The 18,653-nt window shown below is 55.5% G+C and overlaps 1 protein-coding gene across 3 annotated transcripts in view; it reads left to right on the top strand.

The window, feature by feature from the left end:
• The window catches only part of TMCC2 (transmembrane and coiled-coil domain family 2), a 40,281-nt gene extending 25,280 nt beyond the window's left edge, over nt 1-15,001 (top strand). For all 3 annotated transcript variants that reach the window (XM_055334310.1, XM_055334311.1, XM_055334312.1), the window contains exons 3-5: nt 10,217-11,157; nt 12,791-12,926; nt 13,443-15,001. In XM_055334310.1, coding sequence (XP_055190285.1) covers nt 10,217-11,157; nt 12,791-12,926; nt 13,443-13,754 — 1,389 coding nt within the window. In that variant the 3' untranslated portion in view covers nt 13,755-15,001. The remainder of the gene's footprint in view (nt 1-10,216; nt 11,158-12,790; nt 12,927-13,442) is intronic.
• Nucleotides 15,002-18,653: the final 3,652 nt, after the last annotated feature.

Here is an 18,653-nt window from a genome sequence, read left to right as displayed (position 1 = left end):
TCTTCCCCACCTCTGTCTCCTGCTGCCACAGCCTCCTTTTGTTCTGCTTGTAAGGAAAGGTTGAAGAGCTTAGCTTGGTGGAGCCTGGAAAGGAGGGAGGCAAAGGAGAGATTTTTTTTTTTAATTGTTTCATTTATTCAATGAACATTTTTTGAAGTATTTTAGGCATTATGCTGAATTTGACTTGACCTATAATATAAAAAAATAAGGCCTTTAAAATTACGGCTTTTAAAAATTTTTTGTAGATGTTTTCCAACCAAAATTTCTGAAGTAGCTAGAACACTATTGCAGGGGCACCTGGCTGGCTTGGTGGAGCGTGCAACTCTTGATCTTGGGGTTATGACTCTGAGCCCCTTATTGGGTATAGAGAGGACTTAATAAAATCTTGGGACGCCTGGGTGGCTCAGCGGTTTAGCACCTGCCTTTGGCCCAGGGCACGATCCTGGCATCCCAGGATCGAGCCCCACATTGGGCTCTGTGTGGAGCCTGCTTCTCCCCCTGCTTGTGTCTCTGCCTCTCTCTCCGTGTCTCTCATGAACAAATAAATAAAATCTTAAAAAAAACAAAACCTTTACAGTGAAAAATACTGAAAAAAAATCAGTAAGAGCTACTATGGATTTAGAAAAAGGTAAAGTCTTTTTTTTTTTTAAGGTAAAGTCTTTTGACAATAATTTAGAAGTAGCTGAAATGTTATTATCTAACCTGCATTGAGACTGAGTGCAAAAACATTTTGGTCCCAATATGCTTTACCTTTTTATGCTTTAGATATTATTTTGTAGGATTGTCATTAGTTCTGGGAGGGGAGGCATGTCTTAGTATGAAAAGATCGGGCTGTGTCTGTGGCCACCTAGGACGGAGCTGCAATAGATGGACTGTTTCTTTCTTTCTTTCTTTCTTTCTTTCTTTCTTTCTTTCTTTCTTTCTTTCTTCCTTTCTTTCTTTCTTTTTAAGGTTTTATTTATTCATGAGAGACACACACACAGAGAGAGGCAGAGACATTGGCAGAGGGAGAAGCAGGCTCCATGGGAGGAGCCCGATGTGGGACTTGATCCTGGATTCCGGGATCACAACCTGAGTCAAAGGCAGATGCTCAACCACTGAGTCACCCAGGTATCCCTGATAGACTATTTCTGTGGCAGCTCAACGAGATAGGCCATTTGGTCACTCTAAATATTGAGGGAGGGTCGGTGTTATTCTGGACACAGTGAAGGGCTTGGGTATATTTAAGATGTGGTTCCTGCCTTCCTAAGGAAGTAAGACCTAAGGCCTATTTACCCATAACCATTATGCAAGAGGAAGGGTGCACAGTGCCAAAGCATAAAGTAAAAATCAAGTACGTTAGGAGGGAGATCATTTGCAGGTGTTGGAGCTGCTGGAAGTATTCCCTGACCCTCATATCCCTGACTGCATGTGGCTGAGCTGGCCCCCACAATTGGGACCTGTTGAAGTACTTTTGCTAGGTTTTCCTTTGGTCACAAACTCCAAGTCATCGGCCACCATTAGTGTTTGTAAGGTTTCCATGAGCGCAGGGTGTGGGGACTCCTGCTCTTGGTATTTTGGGCTGCATGCCCTGGCGTTGGGCCCCAGAGATAGCCCTGGGCCCTCTTATCTCTTTGCACCTTCTTGGGACCACCCTAACCACGTGTGAACCCTCAGTATTTAAGCCCTGAGTCCCTCGCCTGGCTCAAGTAGGTGCAAGATCCGGGTCTTTGGTGATTCTGCTTCGGAAGCCTCCCCGAGACCCAGCCTGGCCCTGAACCCTGCTGGGCATCCCATTCCCCTGCACCCGGCTTGCTCTCCTCAACTGCGGCCCTCTGGCCCCCTCTACTGGCCACTCACAGGATTTCCTGCTGGGATTGTCCAGATGAAGTCCAAGGAGGAAAGAACTGCTGTGAGTTTGCCATCTGTTTGATCTTGGGTGTTTTTGCCTGGGCCATGCTGAGGGGGATGGGCGTGGGGCAGGGAGGAGAGCAGGGAATGGGGAGCAGAAGCCCGTGGAGAAGTAGTTGTGGTGGTGTCCGAGCAGAAAGTAGATTTGTGGAAGAATATCTTAGGGCAGAGGAGGGTCCCCCGCCCCCCGCCGGGTTAAGCTAGCTGAGTTCTGACTCCCCAGGGAGTGCTTGGATAGGGAGGGTGCCTTGGGTGATGCTGCCGTAAGTCGGTGAGCAGGGCAGCAGGGAGAGAGGTATGGGCTTCAGGCTGAGCCGACTGTTAGGATCTGGTAAGAAGTACCCTCCAGACTCCAACCGTTTTGGCTTTCAAGACCCCTCCATCCTGGAAGCCTGGCTGGGAGCCCTACTTCCATTAGGAGGTGAAGAAGGGGAGTCCATGGGACTGTGGCTCTGTGAGAAGGGCTTCTGCTGGTGGGAGGGGATGAGCTGAGTACCCAGCTAGCTGGGTGAGTGGTGCAGGTACATGTGTCCCCATGTGCTGCACCCCCATACACACCGGGGCTGGAGTTGCTGCCCATCACACCTGGGTGTCCTCACAGACACTGAACTCACAGGGGCAACAGCTGGACATGGGGAGAGACAGAGCAGGGTGGGGAGGGGCAACTCATCTGAGCCGAGTCTACCCACTCAGTGATCCTGCCTGTCTCCTCCCAGATGGGAAGGAGCAGCCCGTGAGCCCCAGGGAGGGGAAATCTCCCAGAGCAATCCGCCCCTAATCCCCAGGCTGGTCTCAGGCTGGAGATGGCGGCTGCAGAGCCTGGGAGCTTGGGCACACCTGCTCGCAGACCCCGGCTTCCCTTGGCAAGCCCAGTGCTGCCCAGGGACTGTGACCCTGGCGGCCTGGCCCAGCCCGTGGAAAGCTGGAGCCTCAGAGGTCCTGGCACCCCGTCACCAGCACGGCTTTGGGAAACGGTATCCACACAGGTGAGGCCACTGGTGGGCGGGAGGAGAGAAGTTCACTGGGCAGGGTTGGGAGAAAGCCAGGCGGCTTGGGCTTGCCCTCTGGTCTCCCAAGGTGTGGCCCCCTGTCTCTGTTCCGGAGAAGTCTCTGTGGACAGGAGCAGGGAGGAGGGAGGGAAACACCAGGCCTCCAGGCTTAGGCTGAGGAGTGTCGCAGGAGGGCCCCTGGGAGTAGGTCAGGAAGTCCGGTGCAGGAACGTGGGTGAACCCTGGCACAGATGCCTCTGGAAACCAGTGGCCATGTGTCACTTCTCTTGGAGCCAGAGGAGCTTCTGTCTACATAGAAACATTGACAGGCAGAAGGGGCATGAAGGTCAGGTGAGCACTGACCCCAGGTGGACAGTAGAGAGTTCAGAAGGAACAAGGTGCTGGGTGCCTGGAGCTTTTGGAGAATTTGCAGGATGGAGAACGGAGGAGGCTCCAAGCCTGGAGGGTAGCTCTGGGCCCACCCAGGAACCCATGGATGTGAGGAGGCATAGGAGTGTGCAGGACATTTGTGTGGGAAAGGGTATTTTTGTCAGCAGGGCAGGGGATGAGTAACTGAGGGGAATGGATGGATTTGGCCAGAACCATTGGCTGGGCCTGTCAGAAGGGATGAAAAGTGGAGGGCTAGGGGAGGATAGAGGGAAGAGGGTAAGGTGAGGGCCAGGTGGGAGGGAGGACCTGCCTGCTGCAGGCAGAGGCCTAGAGGAACCTCCACCCCAGGGCTCAGCTGCCTCGAGAGTGCATGTGCTGCCTGGAAGGATGAGGAGTGCATTTCCCCGTCTGTGCTCCACACCTCGAATCCCTTCTTGCACACGCAATTCCTTGTAAAGCCTCTGAGGCCATGCCAGGGGGGAAGGGGCACTACGGGAAGAGCCGGGGGCCCTCGGGCTCCTGCCCCTTGAGTTCCCCTTGTGCCTTGTGATAGCTGGGGCCTTGCTGGAGGAGTCTCTTACCCTCCTGTACCCCAGTGAACAGACCTGGGTGTACACACCGCCCCACGTGTACTCCAGTAAGTGCCTCGGCATTTGCCTCCCTGCCTCTGGAGAAAAGCCGCTTAGGCTCCCAGGCACCAGCGGGACCGCTGGGTGGGCCAGTACCTCCCCCCTCCCGGCCCCCCCAGCCTTTCCCGCATGGGGGCAGGGGGTGCATGGGTCAGCTGTGATGGTGTGTCCAGAGCTGAGACTGAGCAACTGCGACTTGCCCTCACTTCCCCACCAGGAAGAGAAAGAGCCAGCAGCCCCACAGGCTGTGCCTGCTGGTTTGGGAGAATTGGGGTAGCCCCTGACTCCAGGACCAGCGGTTGGGATCATCTCTCCAGCTCTGGCTGGAATATCAGGCTGGTGTGGGAAATGTCAGGTTCCCTCCCTCTCAGCTTCCCCATAAGGTCAAACTTCCTCTGTAGGCAGAAGGATTGGAGCCGGCCATCAATGTTCCTTTCCCCCCTGGCCCTGGCTTGCCTCCCTTTCCCTCTGGGGACTCGTAGCGAAGTGATCCTGAGTGTTCTCCTTCCCGAGAGGGGTGCTCAAATCAGAGTCATTGGGGTCAGAAGTCAGCAGATGGAAGCATCTCCACTGAGTCACGCGGACCCCACAGCCCCCATCACACTTGGCTCCTGGGCTCTGAGCCACTGGAAGCCCAGGCTGCTCAGGAGCAGCATCCTGCATGGATCTCTACCTGCTTGGCCAGACCCACAGACCCTCTTGTTCCCACCCTGGGAGGGAGCCTGAAGGCTGCCCTGCTCTTCTGAAGGGGAGCATAGAAGCTCCAGGGCTCTTCTTTTCCTCCCTCCCTTCTTGGTCTAAGAGCGACCTTAGTGTTGGCTTTTCGATCCCTGAGCAGAGAGCTAAGACAAAGTCCTCATCTTCTGTGTCAGCCTACCCTGGGGACCTGAACAGTAGTACTTGTAAATCCAGGAAGGGGCTCTTGTCCCCTGGGGAAGGAAGTCAGGCTGGGAGCCTCTGCAGGCCCGCGGGAGCACAGGTTTGGAGCACACAACTCCTTCCTTGTAAGTGGGGCTTGTTGGTGTGGTTCACCCTAAAAAACGCTTCATGTGTTTATTCCATTGCTGAGGAAAGAGAAGCACAATCCACATTTCACAACAGCTGGTACCCTCTCCTCCCTGCGCAGTTTCATGCGAGCCTGGATGCTTTCTGCCCGTTTCATGAACCGTGTGCTCCTGGCCTCAGGGATCCAGACGGCTGGGCTGCTTGGTGTGCAAGAGAGAGCCGTTGTCCCATGTCCAGACCCAGGTTAACAGAGGACATGAGCTCAGGCCTGGGAGGAGGTGGGAGCCCTGGGAGGCCCGAGGAGCCGGGGGGCCTGGGAGCTCCTGTAATCTGGCAGCGTGCCTGATCCGGCTTCATTCATAACTGCCAGAGGGGGGCAGGGAGGAGAGTCTGAGGCTCTGTGAGGCCACGTGGAGGGGGTGCTCTCAGGTTCAGGCAGCAAGGGAGAGGAGGAGAGAAAGTGGGACCCTGGACACTTTAGACAACATCCCATCTCTGGCTCTTCTAGAACATTCACCAGGACTTCTTGGACCTCAGTCACTGTTTAGAACGAGGTCTGTGACCTCAGCCCTGGCTGGTAGGGACTGTGAGCGGGGAGCATGACATGCCTTCCCTGGGAGGGAATGGCATCCTGGAAGGAAGCACAGCTCTCCCTCCAGCGTTCTCCTCTTGTAAGAACTTGCCTGGTCCATGCACAGAGGTTAATCTTGGGGCAGGCACTTCAGGAGAGGGGGCTGGAGAAGCCACAAACTCCAGGTGTGTTGCTGGATGCTGGGCATGGGCAGAGGGCTGGGTGGCCTGGGCCGAGTGAAGCTCTGTGATGGTTTTGAGAGAGGAGCAGTGGTGCCTTTGCAGCCCACTTGCTGCTGTGCTCTAGCTGAACCCAGGGAGTTCCCGCCCACTAGGGACCAGGGGTTGAGCGATCCTTACCCTGTCCCAGGACAGGAGGTTGGGAGTGAAAAAGAGCGTTTACTCTGTTGAAAATGAGAGGGTGGGATCCCTGGGTGGCGCAGTGGTTTGGCCTGTGTCCCCCATTCCCTTCCACCCTCCCCCTCTGGCAACCACAAGTCTGTTCTCTGTATTTAGGAGTCTGTGTTTTTGTTTGTCTCTTTTTTGCTTTATTTGTTTTGTTTCTTAAATTCCACGTGTGAGTGAAATCATATAGTACCTGTCTTTTTTTTTTTTAAGATTTTATTTATTTATTCATGAGAGACAGAGAGAGAGAGAGCAGAGACACAGGCAGAGGGAGAAGCAGGCTCCATGCAGGAAGCCCGACGTGGGACTCGATCCCAGGTCTCCAGGATCACGCCCTGGGCCGAAGACGGCGCCAAACCGCTGAGCCACCAAGGCTGCCCCAAACAGTACCTGTCTTTCTCTGACTGACTGACTTCTCCTGGCATTATACTCTCTAGGTTTCACTCTTCTTTTTTTTTTTTTAAGATTTTATTTATTTATTCATGAGAGACACAGAGACAGAGGCAGAGGGAGAAGCAGGCTCCCTACAAGAAGCCCAATGTGGGACTCGATCCCAGGACCCCAGGATCACGCCCTGAGCCAAAGGCAGACACTCAACCACTGAGCCACCCAGACGCCAAAGGTTTCATTCTTCTTTATGGCTGAGCAATATTCCATTGTGTACATGAACCGCTTCTTCTTCATCCATCCATTGGTCCGTGGACACCGGGGCTGCTTTCATCCTTGGCTATTGTAAATAATCCTGCAATCTTATTGCTTTTCTTTGTGCTTTGTGTTTTGTGTGTGTGTATGCTTTTTTTTCCCCCCCAAATCTGTTTCTCCTCTTCTGCTTTTTCCATCCATCATACTTTTTCATCTTATGCTTGACTTTTCTTCCTTTCTTAAAGTATTCTTCCTCTTTATATACTTCTGCCTGCTGCTGTCAGTCACCTCCTTGACTTTCTGTCCCTTAATAACTGTCTCAGTCCAGTCCTGAAAGGGCCCTCCTACTGTCGGGGGCATGGGGGGCATGGAGAACTCTCCACCTTCCTCCACCTCCAACATGCGCCTTCCTCCGTGGAGGAGGAGGGAGAGTGGAGGTGTTCTGTGACTGGGGGTGCCCAACAGGATCTAGGTGTGATAGATGCCAGTGGAGTGGCAGGAAGGAGCTGGTGTCCTGCTATGGGGCCCTCAGGCTCGAGTCTGGGTCCCAGGACAGGGAAAAGGGGCAGATGAGGGGGCCAGGACCCCAGTCTCGGGCCACTCCAGCCGCCCATCAGGCCCCAGCGCATTTTCCCAGGAATGTCTGTTCTCCTCCCATTCATGGGTATTTCATAGCCGGCTTCCACTCTGCCTTCCCATTTGTAAGCTAGACACACTCTAAATCACGGGAGGAGACATGCCAAGCTGCCAGAGGAAAGCCAAGATAGGGGGAGAGTTGCTATTTTATACACCCTCGGAGTCCTAAAGCACTTCTACTTTTCATGGCATCCCTTGTCTCATTAGCTCCTCCCACACCCCTCCCAGTCCCTGCAACAGATGCTCTGTTCCATACAGAGACAGCAAACTGCCTAGCGCCAAGCATCAAGCCAGCTTTCAGCCAGACCCAAAAATTCACTTTTTTGGACGTTTTGTCTCCCACAAAGAAGGCAAAAGAGAATTGAGCCTCTTTAGAAGCACAATGGCCTTAAAAGAGGACCAGATTATTTAATCTTAAAAGTCTGGGCACCTGGGGGCTCAGTCAGTTGAGTGTCTGACTCTTAATTTCAGCTCAGGTCATGATCATAGGGTCGTGGGATCAAGCCCTGTGTTGGGCTCTGTGCTGAGCATGGAGCCTGCTTAAGACTCTCTCTGCCCCTCCCTCTCCCCCCACCCCCCACTGCTCGCTTACAAGTGCTCTCCTCTCAAAAAAAGTCACGTGTTCCTAGAGAATTTAATTTTTTGTTCAATATCTATGCTGTGGTATCACTATTGAGTGAATTGGTTGGTATAATCTCTTAATTAAAATTCATTTCCCACCCTCCCCACCCCAAATTGTGCTGCCTAGATCCAGACAGCATTTGTGAGTGTGTCCTGTATGTCCCTCTGTCCCTGGGCTAAGTGCTTGCTAGACATCATGTGTAATCCTCACAAAGACCTGAGAGTATCTCCCCATTTCTCAGGTGGGGATACTGAGAGCCAGGGCAATGGAGAGATAGGCTGTCTTGTCATCACTACAGGAATAGCACAGGATAAAGGGGTTTAGGGCAGCCTGGGTGGCTCAGTGGTTTAGTGCCACCTTTTGCCCAGTGCATGATCCTGGAGACCCGGGTTCGAGTCCCATGTCGGGCTCCCTGCATGAAGCCTGCTTCTCCCTCAACCTGTGTTGTGTCTCTGCCTCTGTCTCTGCATCTTCATGAATAAATAAATAAAATCTTAAAAAAAAAAAAAAAGAAAGGGGTTTAAATAAGTCAGACTAGTGTGACAGACTTCAGGACAGTTTATTTATTTATTTATTTATTCATTCATTCATTCATTCATTCATTCATGAGAGGCACACAGAGAAAGGCAGAGACACAGGCAGAGGGAGAAGCAGGCTCCATGCAGGGAGCACAATGGGGGACTCGATCCCAGGACCCCAGGATCATGCCCTGAGCTGAAGGCAGATGCTCAGCCGCTGAGCCACCCAGGCGTCCCAGGACAGATCATTGAAAGTAGACTGTGGAATTGGCTCCTCTGGCATACAACGTCAGAAAATTGGAGGAGCCAGATTCTGAAGGTACGAGCGCCTAGAGGGAGGGCCAGGGGACACCAAGGGAGACCCAGAGCAGACGTGAGGGGAGAGATTGGAGAAGGGACTGGCGTTGTCCCCAGGATCCCCAGAGGAAGCCCACCGAGGAGCACCCTCCCCTGGCTCCTGGTTTTGGCAGGGCTTCTGTTTTCAGTAGTGTTTTCCAATAACTGCACCTCGGCAGAAGCCGAGTCCAGTGACTTCTGCCTGTAATTGGCACAGGCTGCTTCCGGTTCCGGTGTGTGTGATCGGGCTCTTTCTTTGTGTTGAACCCCTTCCCCCACACACACCCCATCCCGCCCCCCACACACCGAGAGCGAATGATCCGACCCGGCCGTACTGGGGTGTGCTGTGTGTAAAAATACATGGGGTTGAGCCATTTCCTGCTGCTTCCGTTCTTGCATGGCGATAAGACGCTGGGGACCCAGCTGCGGACAGAGAGCTCCTCCAGCAGCTGAGGGGGAGCCGGCTGTGGGACAGCTGGACTCGGGCCCACCCGCTTTCATCTGACCCCCGTTTCCCATCTTTCCTATCTCCTGCGACCTCTCTTTCCTTTCTCCCCACCAGCCCATCCTTTCTCAGCCTCTCTTCTCTGTACCACCCTGATGTACTTGGGACGCCTGCTTACTGGTGTGGAAAGGGACTATCCTCTCCTTCCTGCACATTTGCCCCCTCTGAGCTGGGCCCTGGTACCCTCAGGCCCCCCGGACTAGTCCCTGCTTCCTCGGGCCCTGGTCAGCAGGGCTGGTGGGGGTGTGCTCTTCTCCTGCATCTGGGAGACCAGGCAGGGCCGGGTGCCCCCACCATCATGAAGCGGAAGAGATTGCCAACAACTGGAGACAGCTGGAAGGTGATGGACAGGCTGGGTGGGGTGTCAGCAGAGGCAGGTGACCTGCTGAACTGCATTAGGGAAGCCGGGGTGGGGAGGGTGGCGAGGCTTCCTGCGCCTGCATGGGGCTAAAGTATGGGCTTCAGAGGGAGAGGCCTGCTCAAGGCAGGAGGCTTTTGGAGAGGTTGAGTCCAGAGGGACAACTTGTCTCATCCCTAAGAAATCAATCTCATGACTCCATTGAAGCCTCAGATCGGCTCGGTCCGTGTGAGGGAGCATCAAGAGTTCTGGGCCAGAGGTTACATTTTTCATAGCTGTATGTCCCTGAGCAACTATTTGAACTCTCTGGGCCGAAGGAGGGATGGATCTACCTTGACTGCATTTCAGGGGTGTTGTGAGGATTTAGGTAGATCACAGACGTGAGAGCCCTTCGAGATGGCACCTGTAGGGGCACCCGGCTGGCTCCGTTGTTGGAGCATGGAACTCTTGATCTCAGAACTGTGGGTTCGAGCCCCACGTTGGGTGTAGGGATTACTTAGAAACAAAATCTTGCTTTTTAAAAAAAGGTACTCGTAAAAGGAATCCTATGGTGGTGGTGGTGGTTGTTATTTTGGACTCTTGCCTTGAAGCTTCCTATTCATCCTGCACTGTCTTCCAGGCAGAGAAACCAAGTCCAGGGGTGTCCACAGACACATGAGAGAATCCTGCTGTGTTCCCTCCCGTGGTTTCATGATTGAACCATGCCTGCCTTCTTCCCCAGGTCGACAAGGGAGACCTCGGAGCCCTGAGCCTCCCCGGAGGCCCTAGCCATGGTGACACTGATGGTCCCATCAGCCTGGATGTGCCAGATGGGGCCCCAGACCCCCAGCGGACCAAGGCTGCCATTGACCACCTGCACCAGAAGATCCTGAAGATCACCGAGCAGATCAAGATCGAGCAGGAGGCGAGGGACGACAACGTGGCCGAGTACCTGAAGCTGGCCAACAATGCGGACAAGCAGCAGGTGTCACGCATCAAGCAAGTGTTCGAGAAGAAGAACCAGAAGTCAGCCCAGACCATTGCGCAGCTGCATAAGAAGCTGGAGCACTACCGCCGGCGGCTGAAGGAGATTGAGCAGAATGGGCCCTCGCGGCAGCCCAAGGACGTGCTGCGGGACATGCAGCAGGGGCTGAAGGACGTGGGTGCCAACGTGCGTGCGGGCATCAGTGGCTTTGGGGGTGGCGTGGTGGAGGGTGTCAAGGGCAGCCTCTCGGGCCTCTCGCAGGCCACCCACACCGCCGTGGTGTCCAAGCCCCGGGAGTTTGCCAGCCTCATCCGCAACAAGTTTGGCAGCGCCGACAACATCGCCCACTTGAAGGACCCTCTGGAAGACGGGCCCCCTGAGGAGGCGGCACGGGCGCTGAGTGGCAGCGCCACCCTCGTGTCCAGCCCCAAGTACGGCAGCGACGACGAGTGCTCCAGCGCCAGCGCCAGCTCGGCCGGGGCGGGCAGCAACTCCGGCGCTGGACCAGCTGGGGCGCTCGGAAGCCCCAAGTCCAGCGCGCTGTACGGGGCCCCCGGAAACCTGGACGCTCTGCTAGAGGAGCTGCGCGAGATCAAGGAGGGGCAGTCCCACCTGGAGGACTCGATGGAGGACCTGAAGGCTCAGCTGCAGCGGGACTACACCTACATGACCCAGTGTCTGCAGGAGGAACGCTACAGGTAGGCCCACCCCCAGCCACGCTGCTGCCCCGCCAGCCCGGCCTGAGGCCACGGCACCCTGGTCAGACTCTGGGCTGCAGAAGCACAGGGACGTGCACGCAGAAGGGCCTGAGGCTGCTGGACAGAGCCAGGGGAGGCCCCAGGACGCCTGCCTCCAGGCTGGTAGGAGCAACTGGAAGATAGGGTTGTGGGACCTGCTTATGCAGAGAAGGTGCGGCCTGTCTCAGGAGCTTCCAGCATCCCTCCTTGATGGTTATGGGGTCCGTGTACAGCAGGGGAAACCGAGGCAGGAACCAGCTATGTGGCCTCTCATCTGGAAGGACTAAAGAGCACAGACTCTGGAGCCAAGTACCTGGGTTCAAACCCTGACTCTATTTTTTTCCTTTAAGATTTTGTTTATTGGGATCCCTGGGTGGCGCAGCGGTTGGCGCCTGCCTTTGGCCTGGGGCGCGATCCTGGAGACCCGGGATTGAATCCCACATCGGGCTCCCGGTGCATGGAACCTGCTTCTCCCTCCCCTATGTCTCTGTCTCCCTCTCTCTCTCTCTCTCTCTCTCTCTCTGTGACTAACATAAATAAATAAAAATTAAAAAAAAAGTTAAAAAAAAAGATTTTACTTATTTGAGAGGGAGGAGAGAGAAAGAGAGAGAGAGAGAGAGAGCACATGAGCAGGGGGAGGGGCAGAGGCAGAGAGAGGTCCTGGGCTCAAACCCAGAACCCTGGGATCATGACCTGACCGAATGCAGGTGCTTAACTGGCTAAGCCACACCAGTTGTGTCTCCCCACCACCCACCCACCCACTCCTAGCTCTACTATTTATGTTGAGCAAAGTAGTTAATGCTCCCCACACTTGGTCTCCTTGTCTATACAGTGGAAATAACAAGCATCCTTCCTCCTAGGGTTAATGAGGGCTAAATGAGTCCAAATCTGTAACATCAAAGTATATAAACTGCTGGCACAGTCAGTTCACACATTTGACTGAAGCTGGAGTCTCTGGTCCCTCCTTCCCCTCTGTCCCCTCCGCCCTTTTGCTGGATGCCTCTCACGTGGGATTTGGCATCTGCTCTCTGGGATTCTTGGCCATCTTTTCCCTAATTAGCACTTTTCCTTTTTCTTCCTTATATACATGAAGAAGGTTTGGGAACTTAAGGGGACACCCTGCCTGTAAACTAACTACCCCGTGTAAGAGACGTTGTGCCTGCAGAATAGGAATCGTGTCCCTGTATCACCTGGTGTATCCCTGGTGCCCAGGAGAGCATCTCAGTCCAGGGCTCAGAGGCTCACGTTGAAGTCCCTGAATCCCTGACTCCTCCATTCGTGAGCTGTGTGATCTTAGGCAGGTTCCTTAACCTCTCGCTGTCTCAGTCTTTCTCTGGGTTGACACTAGGATTTACCTCGTGGAGTTGAGGGTGGTAAAGATCTCTGAGATAATGTGGGTGGAGTCTTGGCACAGTGCCGGCACAGAGGCAGGGCTGTGTATATAGTGACTTTGGTTGTCCTTGCTGTTAAAACTGGCATGGGGCAGAACACGTGTGATGGGCGGGTTGAGAAATGAAGTTGATTCTGGGGAGAGAAGGGAGGTGAGAGAAGGGAGAGAAGGCCAAGACTGGTGCCACTCCTTGCCCCCTGCCAGGTATGAGAGGCTAGAGGAGCAGCTCAATGACCTGACCGAGCTTCACCAGAATGAGATGACCAACCTGAAGCAGGAGCTGGCCAGCATGGAGGAGAAGGTGGCCTATCAGTCCTACGAGAGGGCACGGGACATCCAGGTATGACCAGAGACCAACCCTGGGGGGTGCCCAGACATGCTGAGAGAGCTGGCTGCAGCCGGAGACCAAGGGCTTTACCCAGTGGGGCCGATGGACACAGGCTGGGTGGATGGGCTGCGGATGGGGAGGACGCGCGGGGCAGGGCGGAGAGTGGAGCAAGGTAGGCCCAGGCTGGCTTTGTGCGAGCCGCCTGGCCAGGGCCACCATGCCCCCAGCTCTTTGACGGCAGCCTTGCCAGTGACTCGTTGGGATTTCCAGGGCCTAGACTGCCCAGAAAGGAAGCTCCCGGGATTGGGCCAGTTGTGCCTCGTCTCCTTGTGCACACCACACACACCCCTCGCCACTCTGATTTCCTGCCGTCCCCCAAATAGTTGTAATTAGAGGACTGGCCCCAGCCACAGCTGATCCGCCTGTCCCCTGCCTGACCTTTGCCAGGGGCCCCCTGTGCGCTGTCACCTTCTCTGGGGGGCAGGTAGGGCCGGCCCACCCTGAGCTCCTGCTTGCCCACCCCTGCAGGAGGCTGTGGAGTCCTGCCTGACCCGGGTCACCAAGCTGGAGCTGCAGCAGCAGCAGCAGCAGGTGGTACAGCTAGAAGGTGTGGAGAATGCCAACGCGCGGGCCCTGCTGGGCAAGTTCATCAACGTGATCCTGGCGCTCATGGCCGTGCTGCTGGTGTTCGTGTCCACCATCGCCAACTTCATCACGCCCCTCATGAAGACGCGCCTGCGCATCACCAGCACCGCCCTCCTGGTCCTCGTCCTCTTCCTCCTCTGGAAGCACTGGGACTCCCTCACCTACCTCCTGGAGCACGTGCTGCTGCCCAGCTGAGCGGCCAGCCCACCCCTGCCCCGTGTTCTCCCTGGCCCCGAGGTGGCTATGCTTCTCCAGGAGGGACCCTGGGATTCCCAAGTCCCTTGGACTTCTTCATGTGTCTGGTTTGGCCTCTTGCCCAAACTGTCCCTTCCAGCAGCTCCTGCCCCCTTCTCTGTTGCTTCTGTCTGACGCCTTCTCCCTGCTGGCCTGAGGGGAGCTTCGAGTGCAGCCCTGCCCGGAGACAGTGGGGACATCTGTGGCCAAACGGAGCAGAGAAGGACACTGGGATGAGCTGTTCTGATTACTTCCAGTCACACAAGGACTTCTCCCAGCTGACTCAGGATGCAGCAAGTCAGGAAAGCCAGTAGGAATAGGCGCAGGAGAGGGCCCTGCCCCAGCCCTCGACCCTTCTAGGGAAGAGCCCAACCTGGAAGCTCTACAGTTCCCTCCTGCGGAGAGGGTCAGGGTGAAGGTCAGAGGGCAGCGGTGGGGGCAAGGCTCTGCTGGCCTCAGAGAATGCCAGGGGAAGAGGGTAGGCCCCCCCACCAGCCTCCGGGCACCTGCTCAGTCCATCCCTCCTTCCAGAGCTGGGCCTTTGAGGTTCGCTTCTGGGCTGGGCCTTTCCCAGGATAGGAAGGATGCAGGCTCTGGAGGCCAGGTGGGGTGGGGCTTTTTGGACTTGTGTTTTCCCTGTGATTCTTTCTGCCTGTCACTGGATCTGCTCTTTTCAGGGAAACAGGCCCCAGGGGCCCCTGAGCCTCAGCCTAAGCCCTTAGGCCTCTGGGAACATGTTGGATTCTATTTATTTATTTATTTGTTCCTTTGTACCTGATGCCCACTGAGCTCCAGGGAGAGGGCCTGCCCCCGTCCTCTCCCGGAAGCCAGGGCTTATTCTTGGCTGTCCGGCACTTCCATACCATTTCGCCTCTGGATAATCCTGGCTGGGGGAAACGGGGCAAAGCCGCCCAGCCCCACACTCCCAAAGCAGCCCCTCAACCAGGATGGGAGGAGCGTAGCCTCTCTTTTATACATCTATTTATTTTGTATGTGTGTATTTGTGTGGAGGAGGTTGTTTGTTGCTTTATTTTTTTAAGGCTCTGGAGTGTTGTGTATGGTTTCTCTTCACATCCCAGCCTTCTTCCCACGGGCACTTCCAAGAACAGAGGGCATTTCTCGCAGAATGAAAGAGAAATCCCCTAGAGCGGTGAATGGTCGTGCCTGTCGGCCATGGTGGACCTTCCTGAAAAATAAATATCCTCTAAATTTTCAAAGCATCCTGTCTAGTGTTGGTTGATGGGGCCATCTCCGTGGAAACCACCGGGTCTCTCCTTGCATCCAGGGATTCTGGGTCACAGACTGGGCCTCCCCTGTTGGCCTGAGGCCACCTTCTTCCAGGATCCCACACTGATCAAACCATCATGCACTCTTCCCGTCCTGCTTTGTGCAGACAAAGCTGTGGCCTCTGTGATAGGGAAGTGAGATGATGCCACCCTGTCCAGCCACCAGAGCCCTTTCCAGGGGGAGGGGATTGGGAGAGAGATGCCAGAAGCTTCAAGACCGGCAGCTGGAAGCCAGGACAGCAGCAGGCAGGCCCGGTGTGGCCACGAGAGGGCAGCAGAGTCCATACTCCCCCTGTTCTCAGGGTTCAGTCCCCTAGAGGAGCGTCTGCTGGAGTTACCTGGACCTTATCAGCCCCAGCACAGATCACTAGCTCACCAGGGGCCAGGAGCCTCAGTGAGGCCCTCCATCTACCCCTGTGGCTGCAACTCCCCACCCTGGCAATTACAGGCACTCACTGAAGGCCCTGGCTTCCCAGCAGGAGCCCTGTAGGACCTTGGGGTGTGTGGGGGGTGCCTCCTGACTGTTCCTAGTGAGAGGAGGAGGGACCCACTCCTGAGTCCTGGCCCATAATCACACCTGTGGCCAATTTCCTGTTCCCTCTCTGGCCTCAGTTCCCACATCTGTAATGGGAGATGGATGTGGCAGCTGCTCATTTCAAAGGGCTCTGACATTCTGTGGTTCTGTGGGTCTGAGAAGTCACAAATTGCAGCTGTATTTGTGCCCTTGGGCTCCAGGGGGCCCTGGGAGTCAGGGACCACTCCGCACCTGGATCGCAGAGAGTGCCATGCTGGCGCCTCCAGGAGAGAAGCACTTAATTTATCCTCCCCCTCTGGAACCCTATAGGAGTTTCAGCAGGTGACCTTACAGGGCCACCCAACACTTGAGCAATGCTGGGCCCCACGCCCCCGTTCTCTTCAACCACACACACACACACACACACACACACACACACACACACCCCTCCCTTGGGGGCCGCATTCCTGGGCCCCAGGTGGGGGGTAGCTGCTCCAGGCTGCAGACATTTCCCACATTCCTCCCCAAGGTCAGGTGCCTTCCCTGCTTGGCTCTTAAATGTCACTGCCAGTCCCAGTCCACATTGAAAGGGAGGAGGGAGGAACGAGGGAGGGCAGGGGTCATTCTCAGCTGATAACTAAAGCTGCGAAGTGACAAGTCCAAGAAATGACAGATCAGCCCCAGCCACAGAGTCATCTGCAGAAAGGATGGAACTGTCCAGGCCTCGTTTTGACGAGGGAGGCATCCAGTAAAGCCCTGCTCTACCCTGGCTGGGCGTTGGGTTTCGTTCCTCTGATGGCCACCAACACTTCCTTGTTTGTGTCTGAGCTTCTCTTCCCTCCGTAAAAAGGGAAGGGGACCATTGCTCCCACTCCAGCCCTGGCTCGTCCCACCTCGGGCTCCCAGGGTGGCCCACTCTGCAGGGGACCGGCCTCCTCCACACTGCAGGACCCACAGGGGCAGGCTGTGTCCCAGGGCCTTCTTATTCTGGAGGCCTTTCCCCCAAGTCTGAAGGCTGAAGCCAGCCCTCCTAGTCCCAAAGGGTCAGGCCCCAGCTTGAGAGAGGACGGGATGAGGCCTGCTTGGCCAAGGCCAGCTGCCACCACCACCCCGGGCCATTAAGTGTATGAGTACGCGGGGCTCTCCCCACGGGCCGGGTGTGGGCTCGGGAACCAGCATCAAGACACCCAGGTTTGAGAGGAGACTCACCCTCCCTGGATATAAGATTGTGGGCCCCAGTTTCCTCATCTGAAATGTGATGATGTTTGTGCTACAAAGTGGTAGGACTTTCCTGAGGCTCAGAAGAGATGTCAGATGTGAATGCCTGCCCCAGGCCACCCCCAGATCTCTCCCAGGGGAGATACTTGAAAGGCTGCTGCTGGGCCATTGGGCTCTGCAAGAGACTCAGGGGAGGGCTCTGACCTCCTTGTAGGCAGCACCGGGCAGGGCTTGAAAAAGTGGCTGGCCATGACCCCTCAGCCTGAGCTATAGCCACCCTCCAAATGCAAATGGCAGGAGGAAGCTCACCTGGCCCAGTGTGCAGGGATGGCACTTGGGGAGGGAGGGGAGGCTGGGACTTGCCCCAGCACATCCAGACCTGCAGGCAAGACCTGAGTCAGCCAGAAGGGCAGTCCAGGTTGGTGACGCAGCATTGCCTCCCACACTCAGCTCCTCCCAGGAGTGACTCTCCCTCCCAGGCAACCCATCCCTGCCTTTGATTCTGCTCTCCTGAGGCCAACTGTCCAGATGAGGCATCCTGGACCACGGGGGTGCTGGACAGGCCACCTCCACTGAGCCTTGGCCTCTAGGCAGCCACTCACCAAGTCGGCTCTGCTTCCAAAAGCACCCAGAGGAGGGATCCCTGGGTGGCTCAGTGGTTGGGTGTCTGCCTTCAGCTCAGGGTGTGATCCTGGAGTCCCAGGATCGAGTCCCACATCGGGCTCCTTGCATGGAGCCTGCTTCTCCCTCTGCCTCTCTCTCTCTCTCTCTCTCTCTGTGCGTGTCTCTCATGAATAAATAAAATCTTAAAAAAAAAAAAAAACACCCAGAGGAGCCTCCACAAAGTGCCTGGGCCCTGCTACCCAACCACCTTCCAGCTAGAGACTCTTTGGTTGCCTTTCTTTGGTTGTTCTTGTAGCAATTTCAGCTCATGGGCAACGAGCCTGAAGTAAACGCTTTAGAAAGATCTGGGTGTCTTTGGCTGGTCTGGGAGCTTTGTTCTCTGGTCTCTTGCAGGAAGGCTGAGTTGGCTGGTACCACCCTCCTGGGTCCCCAGCTCTGTGTAAAAAACCACCCACTTGACCTGGGGTTGGATCCTCTCACCCATTTTCTAGTTGAGGTCAGCCCCAAGCGCCCAGACATGGGGTGGAGGTGAGGAGGAGAGGGTTTCCCATGAAACTGGGCATTAAATGAACTCATGCAAGAGAGTCACCAACACAGACCTGTTATGTGTCTCCAACTGGAAATTCCTCCTCATCTTCTCAGCCAGGTGGGGCCAGGTTGGGCTGAGAATGGGAAGATCTGAGAAAAGCAACATGGTTGCTTAGGAGAAAGGGGAATCCCATTCCTTCCTCTCCTTCCTCTTCCTCCTCAACTTGCCTTGGAGCCCTCGTCATAGGTCGGTGGCCGAGGGTCCAGGCGGGTGGCCTCCAAACCACCCCACCTTAGGTTCAGTTAAATTCAAGAAACACGATTGAGAGCAATAAGTAAAGCAAGACATGGTTCATGCCCTCATGGAGCTTACAGCCTAGTGGGGACACACACAGGGATGCACACACAGGCAGGCACACACACCAGCATGCAGCTCACACGCACCCCTCTGAAACACCGAGGGGCAGAGATAAATGCTGGAGCTGGGGCTGCGGTGGGAGGCCCCGGTAGAGAGGGCGTCAGTCTGATGGAGAGCGTTGGAGGTTTCTCAGAGCACCTCAGGATGGGTAAGAGGCAAGAAGGGTAAGTGTCCTACAACACGTGCTTTGGGTCAGGTCCCGGGTTTGCAGCCCTGCTGCCTGCACCACATATCCCTTCACATCATGGAATGACGCCTTCGATCCGGCCTGC

Source organism: Nyctereutes procyonoides, unplaced genomic scaffold (genome assembly GCF_905146905.1).
Source record: "Nyctereutes procyonoides isolate TBG_1078 unplaced genomic scaffold, NYPRO_anot_genome, whole genome shotgun sequence".
Taxonomy (NCBI): domain Eukaryota; kingdom Metazoa; phylum Chordata; class Mammalia; order Carnivora; family Canidae; genus Nyctereutes; species Nyctereutes procyonoides.
The sequence above is the reverse complement of the archived record's forward strand: the minus strand, read 5'-3'. Positions and strand labels throughout refer to the sequence as shown.